We start from the raw sequence: 16,876 nt of genomic DNA, 5'->3' as shown, positions 1-16,876 counted from the left end.
GTCCCCTACTCTTGCCATTATTTAGCCAGAGGTCTTCCTCTCTTCCCATTATTCTTTTTTTTTTTTTTTTTTTTTTTTTTCTCTTTTTGAGACAGAGCCTCAAGCTGTCCCCCTGGGTAGAGTGCCGTGGCATCACAGCTCACAGCAACCTCCAGCTCCTGGGCTCAAGCGAGTCTCCTGCCTCTGCCTCCCAAGTAGCTGGGACCACAGGCGCCCGCCACAACGCCCGGCCATCCCTTGGTTGCAGCCATCATCGTTGCTTGGCAGGTCCGGGCTGGGGATTCGAACCCGCCACCTTAGGTGTACGTGGCTGGCGCCCTAGCCGGTTGAGCTATAGGCGCCGAGCCTCTTCCCATTATTCTTAATGAATTCTACCAGCCAAGTGTGATGAACTTGGCTTCATTTCAGCCTCAGCCCTGGCTCCATCTCCTGTAAACTAAAGACTTGCTTAAGAGTTAGACCCACTTTCTTCTCTGGTCCCTTGGACCTTGTAATCCACCTCCGTGACAGCCCTGTCCCATTGCACTGTTGTCACTGTTTGCACCACACTGAATTATAAATTCCTCGTTAAGGCAGAAACCTTTTCTTTTTGTCTTCATGCAGTACAAAGCAAAGAACCTAGCAACCATCTGTAAATGAAAAAAAATCAATCGATACTGTAATGTCCTTAATTCCCAATACTTTCAGTTAACATTTTTTCAAATACAGGATTAAATACATATGCATTTATATTTTTAAAAATATTCAACATATCATATGTGCATTTTTACTTGCTATGTCTGTCAAACCTAATCCATACTGTTGTGTTTTAATATTAAAAATACTGAATAGTATTGGGCAGCACCTGTGGCTCAAAGGAGTAGGGCGCCAGCCCCATATGCCGGAGGTGGTGGGTTCAAACCCAGCCCCGGTCAAAAACCACAAAAAGAAAAAAAAAAATACTGAATAGTATTCTATAGTATGAATTATACTATAAATTTTACTATAATTTTGGCAATTCCCCTGTTAATAGATATTTAGTTTTTTTTTTTTTTTTTGGCTCTTCTGAATAAAGTTGCTGTTAATAATATTATACAAATCATTTTATGGAAGCAGGATTAGCTGGAAGGAGAAGCTGGCCTAAAATGCAGGTTAATGAGGCTTCAGCTAATGCTTCAGAGAGGGTGGCCTTTCTGAATTATCCCAAACTGGGGGAGGGGTCTGGGGTTTGGTATCCCAGAATTGGACAGTCATTGGCCATGACCACCCCCAAGAGAAAGTGCAACCTGGGCAAGGCTGTCCCTTGTGGTGGCAGAGGGCAATTCTAGTGAGGAGTCAGCTGTGAGCCAACAAAAGCTGATAGTCCCAGCCCCTGTGGATGGGGCATCAGCCCTGAAAAAAAGGCCCGGGGAGAGCAGCACAGTATCCACTGCGGCAAAGGCTTCCCACCAGTGCCCGTGTCTGAGTGCCTTAACATGCCCCGCCCACACTTCTGTTCACAGTCTATTCATTAAAGTCTGGGCATTTGAACCATCTGGGACACATCGAGTTTCCCAGTGGGATCCAGACTGTCACACAAACACCCCTTCTCCTAATACGTCAGGAAGCACATCCCACGTCAGCACATCTTGGTCTGTCTTGTTCTTTTCATTGGCAGCATGGCAGTTCATTGTGTCAGTATCATGTCTTTATTGAGCCTTTTGTTCTTAGTCATCTAGGGTGTTTCCAGCTTCACCCTTACAGCACTGCAATCAATATCTGTGTACCTGTTTGCAGACATCTACAAGTTTAGTATAAAGTTTTTCTTTCTCTTCCTCCCTCCCACCTTCTCTTCCTTCCTTCTCTCTCTCTCTCTCTCCCCCTTGGGCTGGACTGCAGTGGATCAATCACAGCTCACTGAAACCTCAAACTCGTAGACTCAAGTGAGCTTCCTGCCTCAGCTTCCCACATACCTTGTGGGAAGTGACTGCTACCACACCCAACTAATCTTTTTCATTATTTTTTTGTAGCGACGAGGTCTTGCTATGTTGCCTAAATTAGTCTTGAACGCCTAGTCTAAAACGATCCTCCTGCCTTTTGGTCTTCCAAAGTGCTGGGTTTACAGGGGTGAGCCACTGTGCCTGGCCAAGATCAGCATAAATTCTTAATAGTGAAACTAATGGGTCAAAAGGTACGTACATTCAGATTTTGAATGATATAAAAGATATCTTTGTGACGTCTTGATAGTTAAGTAGCCACCCCTGCCAATGCCTTCAGAGCTCAAACAGGACCAGACATGGTTTGGGAAGTACCTGGAACAATACTGCCACATAAAAGGCCCTCAAAAAAGATGTCCTGTTCCCTCTCTACTCTGATGACCCTGTGTTGGAATTCCACTGTGTTGGAATTACAATTGTCTTCAGTCAGGTTTTCTGGGAAATAGACTATGCTACAAAGTTTGCATGCCAGAAATTTATTAGGAAATTCTTTCCTGAAAAACAACTGTTCCTTTGATGTTAGGGTTCTAGAGTCGTTTTGGCTATTTTAGCAATGCCCTATTTTGGCATTGCTGTAAATGTTCAAGAGTTTTCAGATCTAAGTTGGAGACACAAGGACTTGCTTTATCACATCAAGACATTTTCCAGGAAGAAAACACAGGTATATTTTTGTGACTAGATTTAAGGTGACCTACAGCAGGACAGCACCTTAACCACAGTCAATTGTTTTGTTATTAAAGATGTGTTGCTTATTGTGGAGGTGAGGGGAAACTTTCCCTTTCCCCTAGAAGTTCACTGAAAGATCAACACACAATTAATGCAGGTTAATAAAAGGTTATTTACTGTTAGGGAGAATCACAGAGTGATTACCCAACATCCCAGTGAGGTCCAGAAATTTATATGTCTTCATTTTAGAGAGGAAGGGGAGATGAGGAATATAGATAATTCTGTTTATGGCAATAAATGGTTGCTAGGGAGAATGAATAGATCCTGGGGGAATGAAGGGGGGGGAGCAGATTGACTCCTGAATTAACCTGAAAGACAGGTATTATGTTTAAAATGATTTGTACCAGTTCTGGTTGCATTCTTGATCTTCTCTCCCATAGTATATTGAGATAACAGGAAGGGGACGTCAACTGCTCTTTTGATAGGTCATTCTGGTTTATGTAGACATTGGAAACCCCCCTCTAAGACCTGTTGATCTCTAACAGCCTTTCATTTGAAATATTCTTTATACTAAAGAGTCATATTTGGGGGTGAAATTTCCTGATCTCCTTCATTCCCAATTTTTTTTTTTTTTTTTTTGAGAAAGAGTCTTACTCTGTTGCTCCCAACTAGAGTGCCATGATGTCATAGCTCACAGCAACCTCAAACTCCTGGGCTCAAACACTCCTCTTGCTTCCTAAGTAGCTGGGACTACAGGCACCCACCATGACACCCGGCTCGTTTTTCTATTTTTAGTAGAGATGGGGGTCTCACTCTTGCTCAGGCTGGTCTTGAACTCCTGAGCTCTAGGAATCCACGTGCCTCAGCCTCCCAGAGTGAGCCACTGCACGTGGCAAAGATTTTAGAATACCACTTAGTAAAACATCTGATTAAATAAAAGTTTTTCTTTTCTTTCTGCAAGGAGAAAGAATAAAAGTAAATGACTCTTTGGGACAAGGAATGCATGCAGTAAAAAGCAACTAATGTGACTGAGATGCGCTAGGAATAGAATCCCAGAAGACCTGGCAAGGAATTACACTCTCTTGAGATGAAATCTCCAAGGCTGGAGAGCAGTGAGGTAAGGGCCCCTGAGCCGAAACCAATTAGCACTGGGTAAACAAATCAGATCATTTTGCTTTCTGGCCGATTTCAGGCCTACCTTCTGAGCAGCTCAGATGAGAGTTCTTAAGGAAAAAAAAGTTCAAATTCCCATAGCAATTCTATTTACAGAGTGGATTCTATTTGATTTGTGGAGGAACACTGTGTGTTTTGTTTGGTGTCTGAGCTTCTGAATGGCAATTCCAGGGAAATGTGCTGAGTCATGAATCCCTAAGAGTAAAAGAGTTTGACAAGAACATGCTTGGGGAAGGCTGAGCTGTGATACTTGTAAAGTTAGGGATAACTAAAAGCTCATTATTTTTCTTCTAAATGAAGGCTTTTAATGCAAACATTTACCTTACACCCAGGCCTAGGAACACTGGGTACCTGCGCAGGTACAGAGAAGCCACACTCGTGAGAATGATCACCACAACAATAATAATAGCTAATATATATTTATTAGACACCTACCATGGGCCAGGCACTTATATGGGTTATCTTATTTAATTCCCACAATACCCTATAGTATGTTTTATGAATGAGAAGACTGAGGCTTTGAGAGGCTAAATAATTTGCTTACGGCCACAAGGACTCTCAAAGACTGAGACAGATTTGAGCCCAGGTGATCTGGATGTGGAATCACAGCCATAATGAGTATGGTATACTGAATCCCCAATATCGTCCACGTATTCATAGATCTTTGATCATTTTAATGAGTGGTTAAACCCCTTACTTGAAGAAGGCTCTTACTAATTGGCATCCTTTCAGACATAGTTGACTATGCAGCAAAAGGTCCTGTGCTTGCTATTAAGGATGGAGAAATTGTGTGGTAGTGCTAATGTAAGTTGTGTAATTTATGTAGTCAATGTAATACTCTTTCTATGTAAAAGAGAAAAATGAAACCACTTTCCTTCAAAATAGAGCTCTCCTTTATGTCTTGGAACAACCTGAGTTAAGATAATTCTATACTGATTGCTAAGAGTGGAGGCTAAGGTCTTAGGATAAGTCAGCCTGCACATACATTCGGTCATGACCTCCCACTGCTGGGACTCCTGGTCCCTGGGAATTTGTTTCTCATGAGCCTTTTATAAATTGGTGGCTGAACCTTCTCCCCTTCCCTGGGACATGATTACCTTAGAGAAAATTAGATCACTTCAGAGAGGGGCAGGAGGCCATGTGAGGAGCTGCTAAAGTCAGGGACTGGGGGCACACAAACTTTCCCAAACTCAGCCCAAAGTACTTCCAAGATCAAGAAGTATCTTTTGAGTAGATGGCATTGCAAAGTAATACAGCCTTTTTGCAAAGAAGTATGGAGAATTCTCAAAGAACTAAAAGTAGACCTCCCGTTTGATCCCATAATCCCATTCCTACGTATCTACCCAGAAGCAAAAACATAATTTTACCACAAGGGCATTTATACTTGAAGGCATCAATTCACAATGCCAAGGATGTGGAAACAACCCAAGTGCCCATCAACCCATGAATGGATTACTAAATTGTGGTATATGTACACCATGGAATGCTATTCAGCCAGAAAGAAAGATGGAGACTTCCACCCTTTTGTATTTACCTGGAAGGATTTAGAGAACATTCTCCTAAGTAAAATATTTCCAGAATGGAAAATCAAGCATCCCATGTACTCTGTACTAAGCTGAAACTAGTAGATCAACAACCGCATGCCCACAGGAGGGAAAATCACAATAAGTTCAAGAAGTGGGGAGGAGGGGAGGGGTTGAGTAAGTTCCACCTAACAGGTGCAGTGTAGGAGTACATGGCACCTTCCCTGGTGAAGGACTAAGCCACAGCTCAGACTTCACCTTACAAATGCACACAGTCTACCTAAATGCATGAACCCTCCTAGTAACCTAATTTTTTTTTTTTTTTAAAGTATCTCATAGGCCTGGTGCAGTGGCTCCTGTCTATAATCCTAGTACTCTGGGAGGTGGAGGTGGGTGGATCACTTGAGCTCAAGAGTTCAAGACCAGGCTCAGCAGGAGTGAGACCCCCATCTCTAAAAATAGCCGGGTATTGTGGCAGGTGCCTGTAGTCCCAGCTACTCGGGAGTCTGAGGCAAGAGAATTGCTTGAGCCCTAGAGTTTGAGGTTGCTGTGAGCTATGAAGCCATGACACTCCACTGAAGTCAACAAAGTGAGATTCTGTCTCAAAATAAAAATAAAAACAGTATCTTCTGAGTCACAAAATAACAATTATATTCTAATCCATATATGTTACGAAGTATGTCTTCAAAATGCTAATTCTTTGAAAATGAACAAGTCATAAATAATTACATGATCTGACTTCTCAGTATGTAACAGAAGTAAGGGCCTAAGGAAGGGCAAAATATATTACAAGCTGTCTCTTTAAAACCCTTTCCTCCTTTTTTGGGAATTAAAATTTTCATTCCTGCTAAAGGCCAGTAATCAGAGGGGCAGGTATGTATTCTTTGCCTTTTTGTACCACAGATGGGCTCTAAGGAATTGTTCACAGGATCCATTTCCCAGGAGAAGGTCAGGACCAACAGTGGATCGTATAGTTAAACAGCAGCAGCAAGAAGCTGAACACGCCTCTTTAAAAGCTCTGTATTTCTGCTTATAGTGCGAGCCATGATTGTGGTTTTTTTTCCCCCTAAGACTCCAGTCTGCCATTATTTGCAGCAAATTAATAAACTTCTCTTTCCCTTTCCTCAAGCCACTTGTCCTTGTTCTTCATTCTGCCACAAGGACAATCACCAAATTTCAGTAACATATTCACTAAAGGCTTGGCTTAAGAGCAACCATCCCTGCACGAGGCCTCATTCCCTAAGCCATGTTAGAGATAAAAGGCTTTACTGTGATTTCTACAAAGAGAAACGTTTCTCATTTTGCTTTTGGAAATCAGTTATGTCTTTGTAACATGTTGTTCCTATCAGCATGACAATTATATTTCAAATTATAAAATGAGGGTAGTAATCTCCACCTCACAGGGTTATTATGAAGGTTAAACAAAATACCCTTAGAACATATTAAGAATTCTATAAATTGTTGATGTCATCATTGAGAATCTGAGAGGGGAATCTGTCCTCTTTTCCTTAAGAGGATTCTGCAGTTTCGATATATTAGTTTTTTCGGAAGGCAATGGTTAAAACAGTTAAGCAAATTGACTTTTGAATATTCTCTTGTCAATCACCAAATTCTGGGGTCTGAATTGCATCAAGCAATTTATATTTTTACGTTCAAGTGATGTATCGACATACCTGGGAGGCAAGGTGACTAAGAGGAGAAAAAGCAACACAACTGATGCAAAACCGACACGAATATTTTATTGTAACTTCAAATTCATCCCCTAGACAATAGATAATTCACGCATTGGACAGTATTAGTTAAAGACACGGCGAAGATGCATTTGGACAATTCACGATATTGATGAACATGGAGATGTCATAAAAGCCAAACTTTTTCAGGCTATTGGATTTCCTGAACATAATATTGGCAAGAAAAGAATTTTCAACACAAAAACATGTAGTTAGAAAAAAAAAGTCACTTATTTTATTTCCTAACTTTGAAAGTGACTAAAGAATGAGGTACAGAAAACCTTCCAGAAGTCTTGAGTATGGAGCAGAAGAAGTCCAAGGCACCTTGGAGCCCCACCATTGCATTATTGAGTAGATTTAACTCAGTGTGAAATACTCCAAACTCCAGGTTTATCATATAGAAAAGTACTATTTACCTACCTCACAGAGGCGTTGTGAGGACTCGTGCTTATAAAGTGCTTCAAGGCGCCTTCGAAGAAAGGCAACATAGAAGTATAAAATAATCTTACGTATTTCAAAAGAAATGAAAAGACGATTTTTGGCACAACGGGAAGGTTGCCTCCTATTTAAAGATCACTCAACTATAAAAGCTCCCTGACCTTGTGGTTTGTTCTTTACGATAATTTAAGAGCGTACATGTTTCGCTGTTGCCAGTCTTATAAACTAGCCATTCTTGATCCAGGCTGTGTTGTTGGAATCAGTTGAAGAATTTGTTAAAAATATAGAGGCTTGGGCCACAGCCTAGAACTACAGACTTAAAATCTCTAAGCAAGATATTCAGGTTCCTACATTTTTAAAAGGATCCATCGGGAATTCTGATGAATACCAGAGTTTAAAACACATTACTTTAGAAAAAAAAAATATGTCAACTTCTCTAACATTGATTTTCTTCCTGGAACATTCCTCTTAAGATCAGATGAAGTTGAATAAGGGAGGGTATTAAGTCCTCATTGTCCTTTCCCCTTCCCATGTCCCACGCAGAATCAGAGCACGCAGGCACAGCCACCATGCCCCCGACCCTCCACACACACACACACACAGAGACTCATTCACTTTTTAGTTCTGCCCTTGAATTAAAATTTCATAGTGGTAATATCTGATAGTAGCAAATAAATGCGTCAGTGGGGAAAAGTGCAAAGACTTGCAATCCATCCCCAGTGTGTCCAAAGCAAACGGATGTTTCCCATTTGCCAGAATGGAATGGTTGAAAAATGCATTTCCAATTTGGAAACAGGTAAAATCAGCACTTCCTGGGAAACCTCAGCTGAGCAGATGCTGACAAACAAGAGGGAGTGAGGTTCCAGTGGCCAGCCATGAAGAAAGGCGACAGGGACTCCTGGGCTGCTTGGAGTTTGCCTGCACTTGGGCAAACACCTTAGGGAACGGACGTGGTTTAGCGCTGCCGTGGGACACCAAATGACATGTGGCTGCTTCATCAAAGTAAACAATGAAATAGCGAATAATGAGAAGTGGTGACTGTAAGCACAAATATAAATGACTGCTTTGCTCCACTGCAATTCTTAAGGCTATTTTAATATCCGCTCTAATTTCCTGGCTGGCTTAAAGTTTATTTACTAGCTAGTCCAACGTATGGAAGAGAGTGATTTCTTCTGTAGTGGCCATCACTCGTATCCCATTCTGCTGCACCAATATTAAAATAGCAGAGACCCCTCTGGGTGCCTTGCAGTGGAACAGAGTCGGCAGAGAAACGCTACTTTACACAGAAAAAGGCTTCAGAAGCTGGCCAAAATTTTTACAAGGTTAAGAACTAATGGATGACAGAAAACAGAATAGTCCCACTTTTTGGTGGGGGGGGGGGAAGAAACAAAACCATGACATATACAGTACATGTAAGGAATCGAATGTGTAAAAACAAAATTCAGAGTCAGCCACATGAAATTTGGTTATGAAAAATGTCTTGACTCTTAGAGAATTTGTCAAAATATTTTTGCTATGCGGTAGCAAAAATTACACAGCAAATATAGTGCCTTCCGATATTCCTCTAAACATTAGAGGCAACTTTGTACAAGAAAGTTGTTGGAGCCGGCTTGGGGAGTTGCTTCTTGCAGGCATCCCAAGAGGGCAAGGCTGCTAACAGCAGAATAAAGCCTCCCAGCAGGACGCAGAAGCCACTAAAATAAAAGGCAATGTCATAGGTCTGGGTCCAGTCATAAAACCAACCTGGAAAAACAATGAGGAAAGAGTGAGTTTCACAGAAGTAGAATAAATGTCAAGTCCATACCCTAATTTCATCCCTTTCATATGTAGTTGGGATTAGGATATATATTACCCTACTACTTTCAAACTGGCTTATTGGGAGTTAAAAGATAGGAATCTACCAAATATTTAGACCAAAATAAGCATATATTTTGAGCTTCTTCCAAATAAATAATAAATACAAATCCCAGAACACATATATTGACCTTCTAAATTATATCAAAGCAATCTTAATAAATCATTTACAATGAATCATTCCATGCAGATTTATTTTCGATTATATAAATCTGCACGATTATTACGATCTGAATATCTATATCTGGAGATACAGAGTTAAAATAAATCTCTTACCAACAATGGGTGGCCCAAGGCTATTTCCAAGTCCAGCAAAGAACATTAATATTCCATAGGCATGGGCTAATTTTTCAATTCCCACAGTCTTCGTGGTCACATATGGGAAGATGGACCAATTACCAGTAAGAAACCCTACAACTGCAGAAAGTATTGCCAGTGTGACATAACTTTTGGCAAACGGAATTGCACACAAGGCCAGGCCCATCATGATTAGGGTCGCTACATAAAGATATAAGGTATTAATCCACTTGAAGTCAGCCAGTATGCCTAGCAGGAGTTTGCCAACTGCTGTCATGATGCCTATGATGGAAATAAGCGGCATCAAAGACTCTTCTTCTTTCACATTCGAACTCCTTGCTACATCTTCCATAAGCAACGAAGGTGGAAACCCCCCAATGTCAAAAAGTAGGATAGCGATAAAAAGTGCCGAAAATACTTTGTTTTTAAAAAGAGCCAAAGTTTCCCCACAGTAGTTCTTATATAATTGCCACTTTCTCTTGGCAAGCTGTTTACAAAAATATGTCTGTTCTGCCACTTTCTGTTTGTACGTTTCGGGCTCTTTTGCTTGTGCGATGGTTGCGGGGGTTTTCTGAAGGAGACTCTCCTGTTTCCAGTGGCCATTGGCTAAAACGTTCTTGCATTTTTCCTCGCTACAGTAGCTCTTGTCGAGAATGTTAATGTTTTCTTCTGGGTTCTTTTCTTTGTCATCATAAATGGAGTATTTATCGGGTAGGTTTTCCAGAGGTGGTTTTTCAGACAAAGGACAATCAGAAAACTGGAGGGGTCTCATCAGACTGCCGCAGGCTAATATATTTAAAGCTAAAGCACCCACGATCAGTAAACAACCATCCAGCCCATAGAACTCGATGAGCATCTTTTGCAGAGCAGCGTAGATGAAAAGGCCAACACTTGAACCTGAAATGGGAATAGCAGGTGTTCGATCTTAATCTCTTATCATTTCAGGCTCTTGGGACAAGAATTAGCAGTATCACAACTTAATTTATTTTCTTATACTGGCATTTACATGAAAACTTCATATTAAAACCACAACAAGAATACTGAAGATAAATACAATAACAAAAGTGGTGACACTGATAGGACATTTAAGAATTAGCATCTGTAGTGGTAAGCGCTTTATATGGCATGAGCTTATATAAACTTTTAAGGAACCCGACCGGACACAGTGGCTTACATCTATAATCCTAGCACTTTGAGAGGCTAAGGTGGCAGGATTGCTTGAGGCCAAGAGTTTAAGACTAACCTGAGCAAATGTGAGACCCCCGTCTCTGTTAAAAATAGAAAAAGTATCTGGGTATAGTGATACACCTGTGTAGTCCCAGTTATTTGGGAGGCTAAGGCAGGAGGATCACTTGAGCCCACAAGTTTGAAGTGGCAGTGAGCCATGATGACACTACTATACTTTAGCCTGGGCCCAGGTCAGAGCCAGACCTTGTCTCAAAATAAAAAAAAGTGGGGGGGATTCTATTGGTTAGGTCCTATTATTACTCACAATCTATAGATGAAGTAACCCCAACCAGATAGTTAGAAAATTTGCCATAACTCTAAATGGCATAAGTAGGATTCACAGCCACTACCTTTCTTGCACTGATTACATGCCAGACTTTATGCTATTTATTCCTTTGGGAAAAGCAAATTTTCACATTTTATTTTTTGAGATGAATAATATAGTTTAATTGTAGGATATTTAAAATGGATGGATAGTTCAAATCCATTGCTGAATCATCAGAATGAGCAATTCATACTTTTAATTCATTAATACAATTATGAGAAAACTAAAGTGGAATTTGACAGAGTATTCACATTACAGAGTTTGCTGGTTTGTATACTAATGCAACAGTATGACTGCTCCACTTTTTTAGCACTTATCACCCTGAGCAGAATGGAATGCTACATTTCTGTCAGCTCAATTAATTTGTATTGCTCTCATCTGGTTCTGATTTCAATTTTCTAAAAAAATTGCATATTTTAAAATTCAAATATCATGAGAAAAGGCAGGAAAAATAGATCTGTAAAACAAAATAGTCTAAGTAGACTGATCACATATTTAAAATGGTTATACCAAATTACATCCTAACTCCATCAACGTGTGCAGTGAGGCCGTGCTTGGCCTCACTACTGATGACATAGACATGCTAGCAGTAAAAATATATCTTTTTAAAAAAATTTTTTTAGAGACAGGGTCTCGCTCTGTCATCCAGGCTGGAGTACAATGGCACTATCATAGCTCACTGCAACCTCAAACTCTTGGACTCAAGCAATCTTTTTTTTTTTTTAGAAACAGAGTCTCACTTTGTCACCCTGGGTAAAGTGCATCATGGCATCATAGCTTACAGCAACCTCAAACTCCTGGGCTCAAGTGATTTTCCTGCCTCAGGCTCCCAACTGATTGGGACTTCAGGTGTGTACCACCACACCGAGCTAGTTTTTCTATTTTTAGAAGAGATAGGGACACGCTCTTGCTCAGGCTGATATTGAACTCTTGAGCTCAAGCAATCCACACACCTCAGCCTCCCAGAGTACTAGGATTACAGGCGTGAGCCATCACGCCCAGCCTCCAGCAATCTTCTTGCCTCAGGGATTGCAGGTATATGCCACTACACCTGGCTAATTTTTAAAACATTTTTTACATAAAGACAGGTTCTTGCTATGTCACCCAGGCTGGTCTTCAATTCCTGACTTTAAGCAATCCTCCCACCTTGGCCTCACAAAGTGCTGGGATTACAAGTGGGAACTGCGCGCTCAGCCTAAAAAATTATGTTGCTATCTGATTGGTAGCTACAAAACGATTGGTTAAACATACCTGTGCTAGGTAAATTTTAATGTTTACTTTGCTTAGAATAGGAACAATATTAGTTTACGTTGCTAATTTTATTTAGAATAGTGACAATACTGAATGTACTTTGGAAACCTACCTGTAGAAATCAGGCCAAGTGCAAGGCCTCGACGACTGTCAAAGTACTGGCATGTGATGGTCACTGTTGCCGTGTATAATAAACCACATCCAAGGCCTAAGCATGAGAAGACATTGAATAAATTAAGACACACTGCATTATTTCAATGCAGAGGAAAAAGCAATAAGGAAAGGAATAATCAACTGCCTCCACCAGGACATTCGGTCACTGACTGGTTAAAACTCTTTAGTTTGGATTCCTAGACTTGTGTCATGTTAGTGGTGCAGCCCCAAGGAATACACTGGGCAGCCTCATTTTTCACTCCACACTTACCTCTAAGGTCAGGGTCAAGTTAAAAAAAAAATCCAATATCTAAAGAATGAATTAATAATGCAAATGTAAATTAAGACATTAGAGAGGGGAAAATGGTTAAATCACAGACCAAATAGCACAACTTAATCAATCTTGTCCCAATCTGTGTCTCTTCTAAGTCCTTGTCCTCAGCCCAGTTTTCACCTCTTCTAAATCCTCTAAACAACTTTTTAAAATTCCCTTTATCAGGTCAGTGCCTGTAGCTCTGTGGTTAGGGTGCCAGCCACATGTACCAAGGCTGGCAGGTTGGAACCCAGCCCAGGCCAACTAAATAAACAATGACAACTGCAACAAAAAAATAGCTGGACATTGTGGCCGGAGCCTGTAGTCCCAGCTACTTGGGAGGCTGAGGCAAAAGAATCGCTTCAGCCTGAGAGTTTGAGGTTGCTGTGAGCTGTGATGCCACAACACTCTATCAAGGGCAACACAGTGAGACTCTGTCTCAAAAAAAAAAAAAAATTTTCCTTCATCATCCCTAGCCGTTCTGTTAGAGCTTAGTTTGCAAACCCCAGTCTGCAAAACAACGTCTTTCAGGCAGGTCTTCTGGGGTTCTCAGATCATCCCATCAGTCAAATTTGTATTTGTAAGTCTTATATTTCAGAGAAGCATGATACCATGTGTAGAAGTAAAATGTAGTGATATCTTTTAGTTTAAAATGTTTTCACAAAAAAGGAAGCAAATGCAACAAAATATTAACAACTGTCAAATTCAAGCGGTAAGCATAGGGTTGTTGGCTATAATATTCTCTACTTTTCTGTAAATTTGAATTTCTTTTATAAAAATATTATAATCTAATTTCCTTTCTTGAGATCAAAGGGTAATAATTATTTCCAGATCGCTCTGAGGCTGTTGTTTGTTAATCTTTTCCTCCCTTCATAACCTGTTTTTCACAAAACTCTCTTTTGGCTGTAACTAATTTGCTTTTTTGTCTTCAGCAACATTTTCTGGTTTGTTTGTTTGTTTGTTTGTAGCCAGGGCTGGGTTCGAACCCGCCACCCCTGGCACATGGGACCAGCACCATACTCCTTGAGCCACAGGTGCTGCCCAACATTTTCTGTTCTTGAGGTTTACTCTAAAAACAACACATAAACCATAGTCAATTTAACCCCAGCTCATTATGTGAATTACTAAGATAATTTTCATTACTTTAAATAGCTACCTGGGCTGTGATTTAAAAGAATACACAAGTTAAAAGAATTTACTATGTAAACATTTTAGGAAATCTGAACTTAAAACAACCCAGGATTCAGATGATCATCCATGATTGCATAAAAAGTCTTCTTAAGAAATAAATAAAACAATTAACACTTTAAATAAAACTTTTAAAATACAGCACCCTTTTTTGTGACTTAAGGGAAAAAAATACTATCTCATTATCTAAAATATGACTTGGATTAATACTACATATGGGATACTTTAAGACACAAAATAAGACCTGTTTCTAAATAATTGATTTTGTGAACCCTAAAAATGTCACCCTAAATTGACACTATTTCTGAAACTGTTTGGAGGAGGAAATACATTTACTTTTCTGTAATTTGGTTGTCAGGGCTGTTGAATGTTAGACATGGGAGACACGGAAAAAAAGACATCTCAGGTCACTAAACACCAATGCTAAAAAAGTTGAAACACCAACAATTAAACTTTTAACTTTAGACTTCAAAGAAAGAATTTTTAAAAAATGATTTCAAGCCCTGGGTTTCAGATAAGATTGTCTCACTCTTTTTTTAGTGAAGCAAAAATCTGAAATGCGTTTTCTTTAAACTTTTCAAAAAGTAGAAATCTTTTGATGGTATGGTATCTCCCCACATCTGTACCAACGTGACCTTAAACCAGCAATTATGCAAAAAAGGTCTGTGTACCTCTATGGTAGTCCTTGAGATCCATTGTGGAATTCATAAAATCAAAACACTTTTATGAAACTATTTATTTATTTATTTTTGAAACAGAGTCTCACTATGTCACCTTTGGTAGAGTGCCATGACATCACAGCTCACAGCAACCTCAAACTCTTAGGCTTATGCAATTCTCTTGCCTCAGCCTCCCAAGTAGCTGGGATATAGGCACCTTCCACAATGCCCAGCTATTTTTTGATTGCAGTTGTCTTGTTGTTTAGCAGCCCTGGGCTGGGCTCAAACCTGCTGGCTTCAGTGTATTTGGCTAGAGACCTACTCACTGAGCTATGGGCACTCAGCCTATAATACTGTTTAATAGGTTCAGTGCCTATGGCTCAAGCGGCTAAGGCACCAACCACATACACTTGAGCTGGTGGGTTCAAATCCAGCCTGGGCCCACCAAACAATAATGACAGCTGCAACCAAAAAGTAGCTGGGTGTTGTAGCAGGCACCTGTAGTCCCAGCTACTTGGGAGGCGAAGGCAGGAGAATCACTTGAGCCCAGGTGTTGGAGGTTGCTGTGAGCTGTGATGCCATGGCACTCTACCCAGGGCGACAGCTTGAGGCTCTGTCTCAAAAAAAAAAAAAAAAAACTACTGTTTAATAATAGTAGTAAGACATTCTCTGCTTTTTTCCACTGTGTTCATATTATGCTGATGGTGCAAAAGAGACAGTGAATGAAACTGGAAAAGCCTTACCAGAAATCAACATATTTGTACCAAACATTTTTCAAATGACCAATGACACAACATTATACATGTGTAATCAGGTACAAATGAAGATTGATTCAAAGTACAGTAGAAACAAATGGATTTAATATACACACATACCACAGTACAAAAAGTATGCTTTTTTATCAAAGTCCACATCGAAATTACTCTTTAGGATATTATGACTTTGTAAGTTTTAGTATAGGATCAAAGAAGACTCTTCAATTCCCTGAAAAGGCTATTTTAAAAAAAAAAATCTTCCCTTTTCTAACAACATCTTTGTGTAAGAACAAATTTTCTTCAAATACATCAATTAAAAAACATAGTGCAGCCAGGCGAGGTGGCTCAACTTGTAATCCTAGTACTCTGGGAGGCTAAGGCAGGAAGACTGCTTGAACTCAGGAATTCACAACTTGTCTGAGCAGGATGAGACCCTGTCGCCACAAAAAGTGAAAAATAAAAAAAGCATGTTGTGGCATACACCTATAGTCCCAGCTACTCAGGAAACTCAAGAGTCTGAGGTTGCAGTGAGCTATGATGACACTACTGCACTCTACTTAGGGTACAGGGTGGGACTGTCTCAACACAACAAAAGACAAGGCAACTGCATGGATCTGCTCAAAATTTCTATCCTCCCAAGTCCCCCCTTTCACAACAAAACAAAACAAAACATTGCAACAGATTAATACATATGAGAATCCAGCTACTTTCTGTAAAGCCAGACATTAAAGAAATTTACAAACAATGGCACTCTTCTCACCAAATTTTGTTTTGCTTTGGAAAACAGTTTTGTTTTTTGTTTGTTTGAGACAGAGCTTCAAGCTGTTGCCTTGGGTAGAGTGCTGTGGCATCACAACTCACAGCAACCCCCAATGCCTGGGCTCAAGCAATTCTCTTGCCTCCGCCTCCCAAGTAGCTGGGACTATAGGCGCCCACCACAACGCCTGGATATTTTTTGGTTGTAGCCGTCATTGTTGTTTGGCGGGCCCGGGCTGGATTTGAACCTGCCAGCTGAGGTGTATGTGGCTGGCGCCTTTGCTGCTTGAGCCACAGGCACCGAGCCTAAAAAGTTATTTTTTATAATAAATATGTTATTATGTTAATATGTGCAGGGTTTGTTATCTTTAAATGAATAACTAAATACATATTTTTTAAAATTTTTATACAGTAAATTTTAATGGAATCTATATAAATATAATCCATATAATCCAAAGCTCCTTGGGGTCCGGAAGAGTATAAAGGGTTATCCCAAAACATAAACATTAGCAGAACATAATTGTTTCTTTTCAGAGGTTCTGACATTGCTTTTCCCACACTTTCCGTGCCATTTCACATAACTTCAGGTGAGACCACAATTCCAGAGTCCTCT

At 40.2% G+C, this 16,876-nt stretch overlaps 1 protein-coding gene across 1 annotated transcript in view; it reads right to left on the bottom strand.

The window, feature by feature from the left end:
- Positions 1-8,882: 8,882 nt before the first annotated feature.
- SLC16A9 (solute carrier family 16 member 9) overlaps positions 8,883-16,876 on the bottom strand; it is a 28,003-nt gene continuing 20,009 nt past the window's right edge. The window contains exons 3-5 of the mRNA XM_003783640.1: positions 12,552-12,647; positions 9,616-10,533; positions 8,883-9,228 (exon numbers count right to left, since the gene is read on the bottom strand). Of these exons, the coding sequence (XP_003783688.1) occupies positions 9,050-9,228; positions 9,616-10,533; positions 12,552-12,647 (1,193 nt within the window). The 3' untranslated portion in view covers positions 8,883-9,049. The remainder of the gene's footprint in view (positions 9,229-9,615; positions 10,534-12,551; positions 12,648-16,876) is intronic.

This window comes from Otolemur garnettii, unplaced genomic scaffold (assembly GCF_000181295.1).
Source record: "Otolemur garnettii isolate 467f Iridium unplaced genomic scaffold, OtoGar3 scaffold00008, whole genome shotgun sequence".
Lineage (NCBI taxonomy): Eukaryota > Metazoa > Chordata > Mammalia > Primates > Galagidae > Otolemur > Otolemur garnettii.
This window is presented reverse-complemented; position numbering and strand designations above follow the sequence as displayed.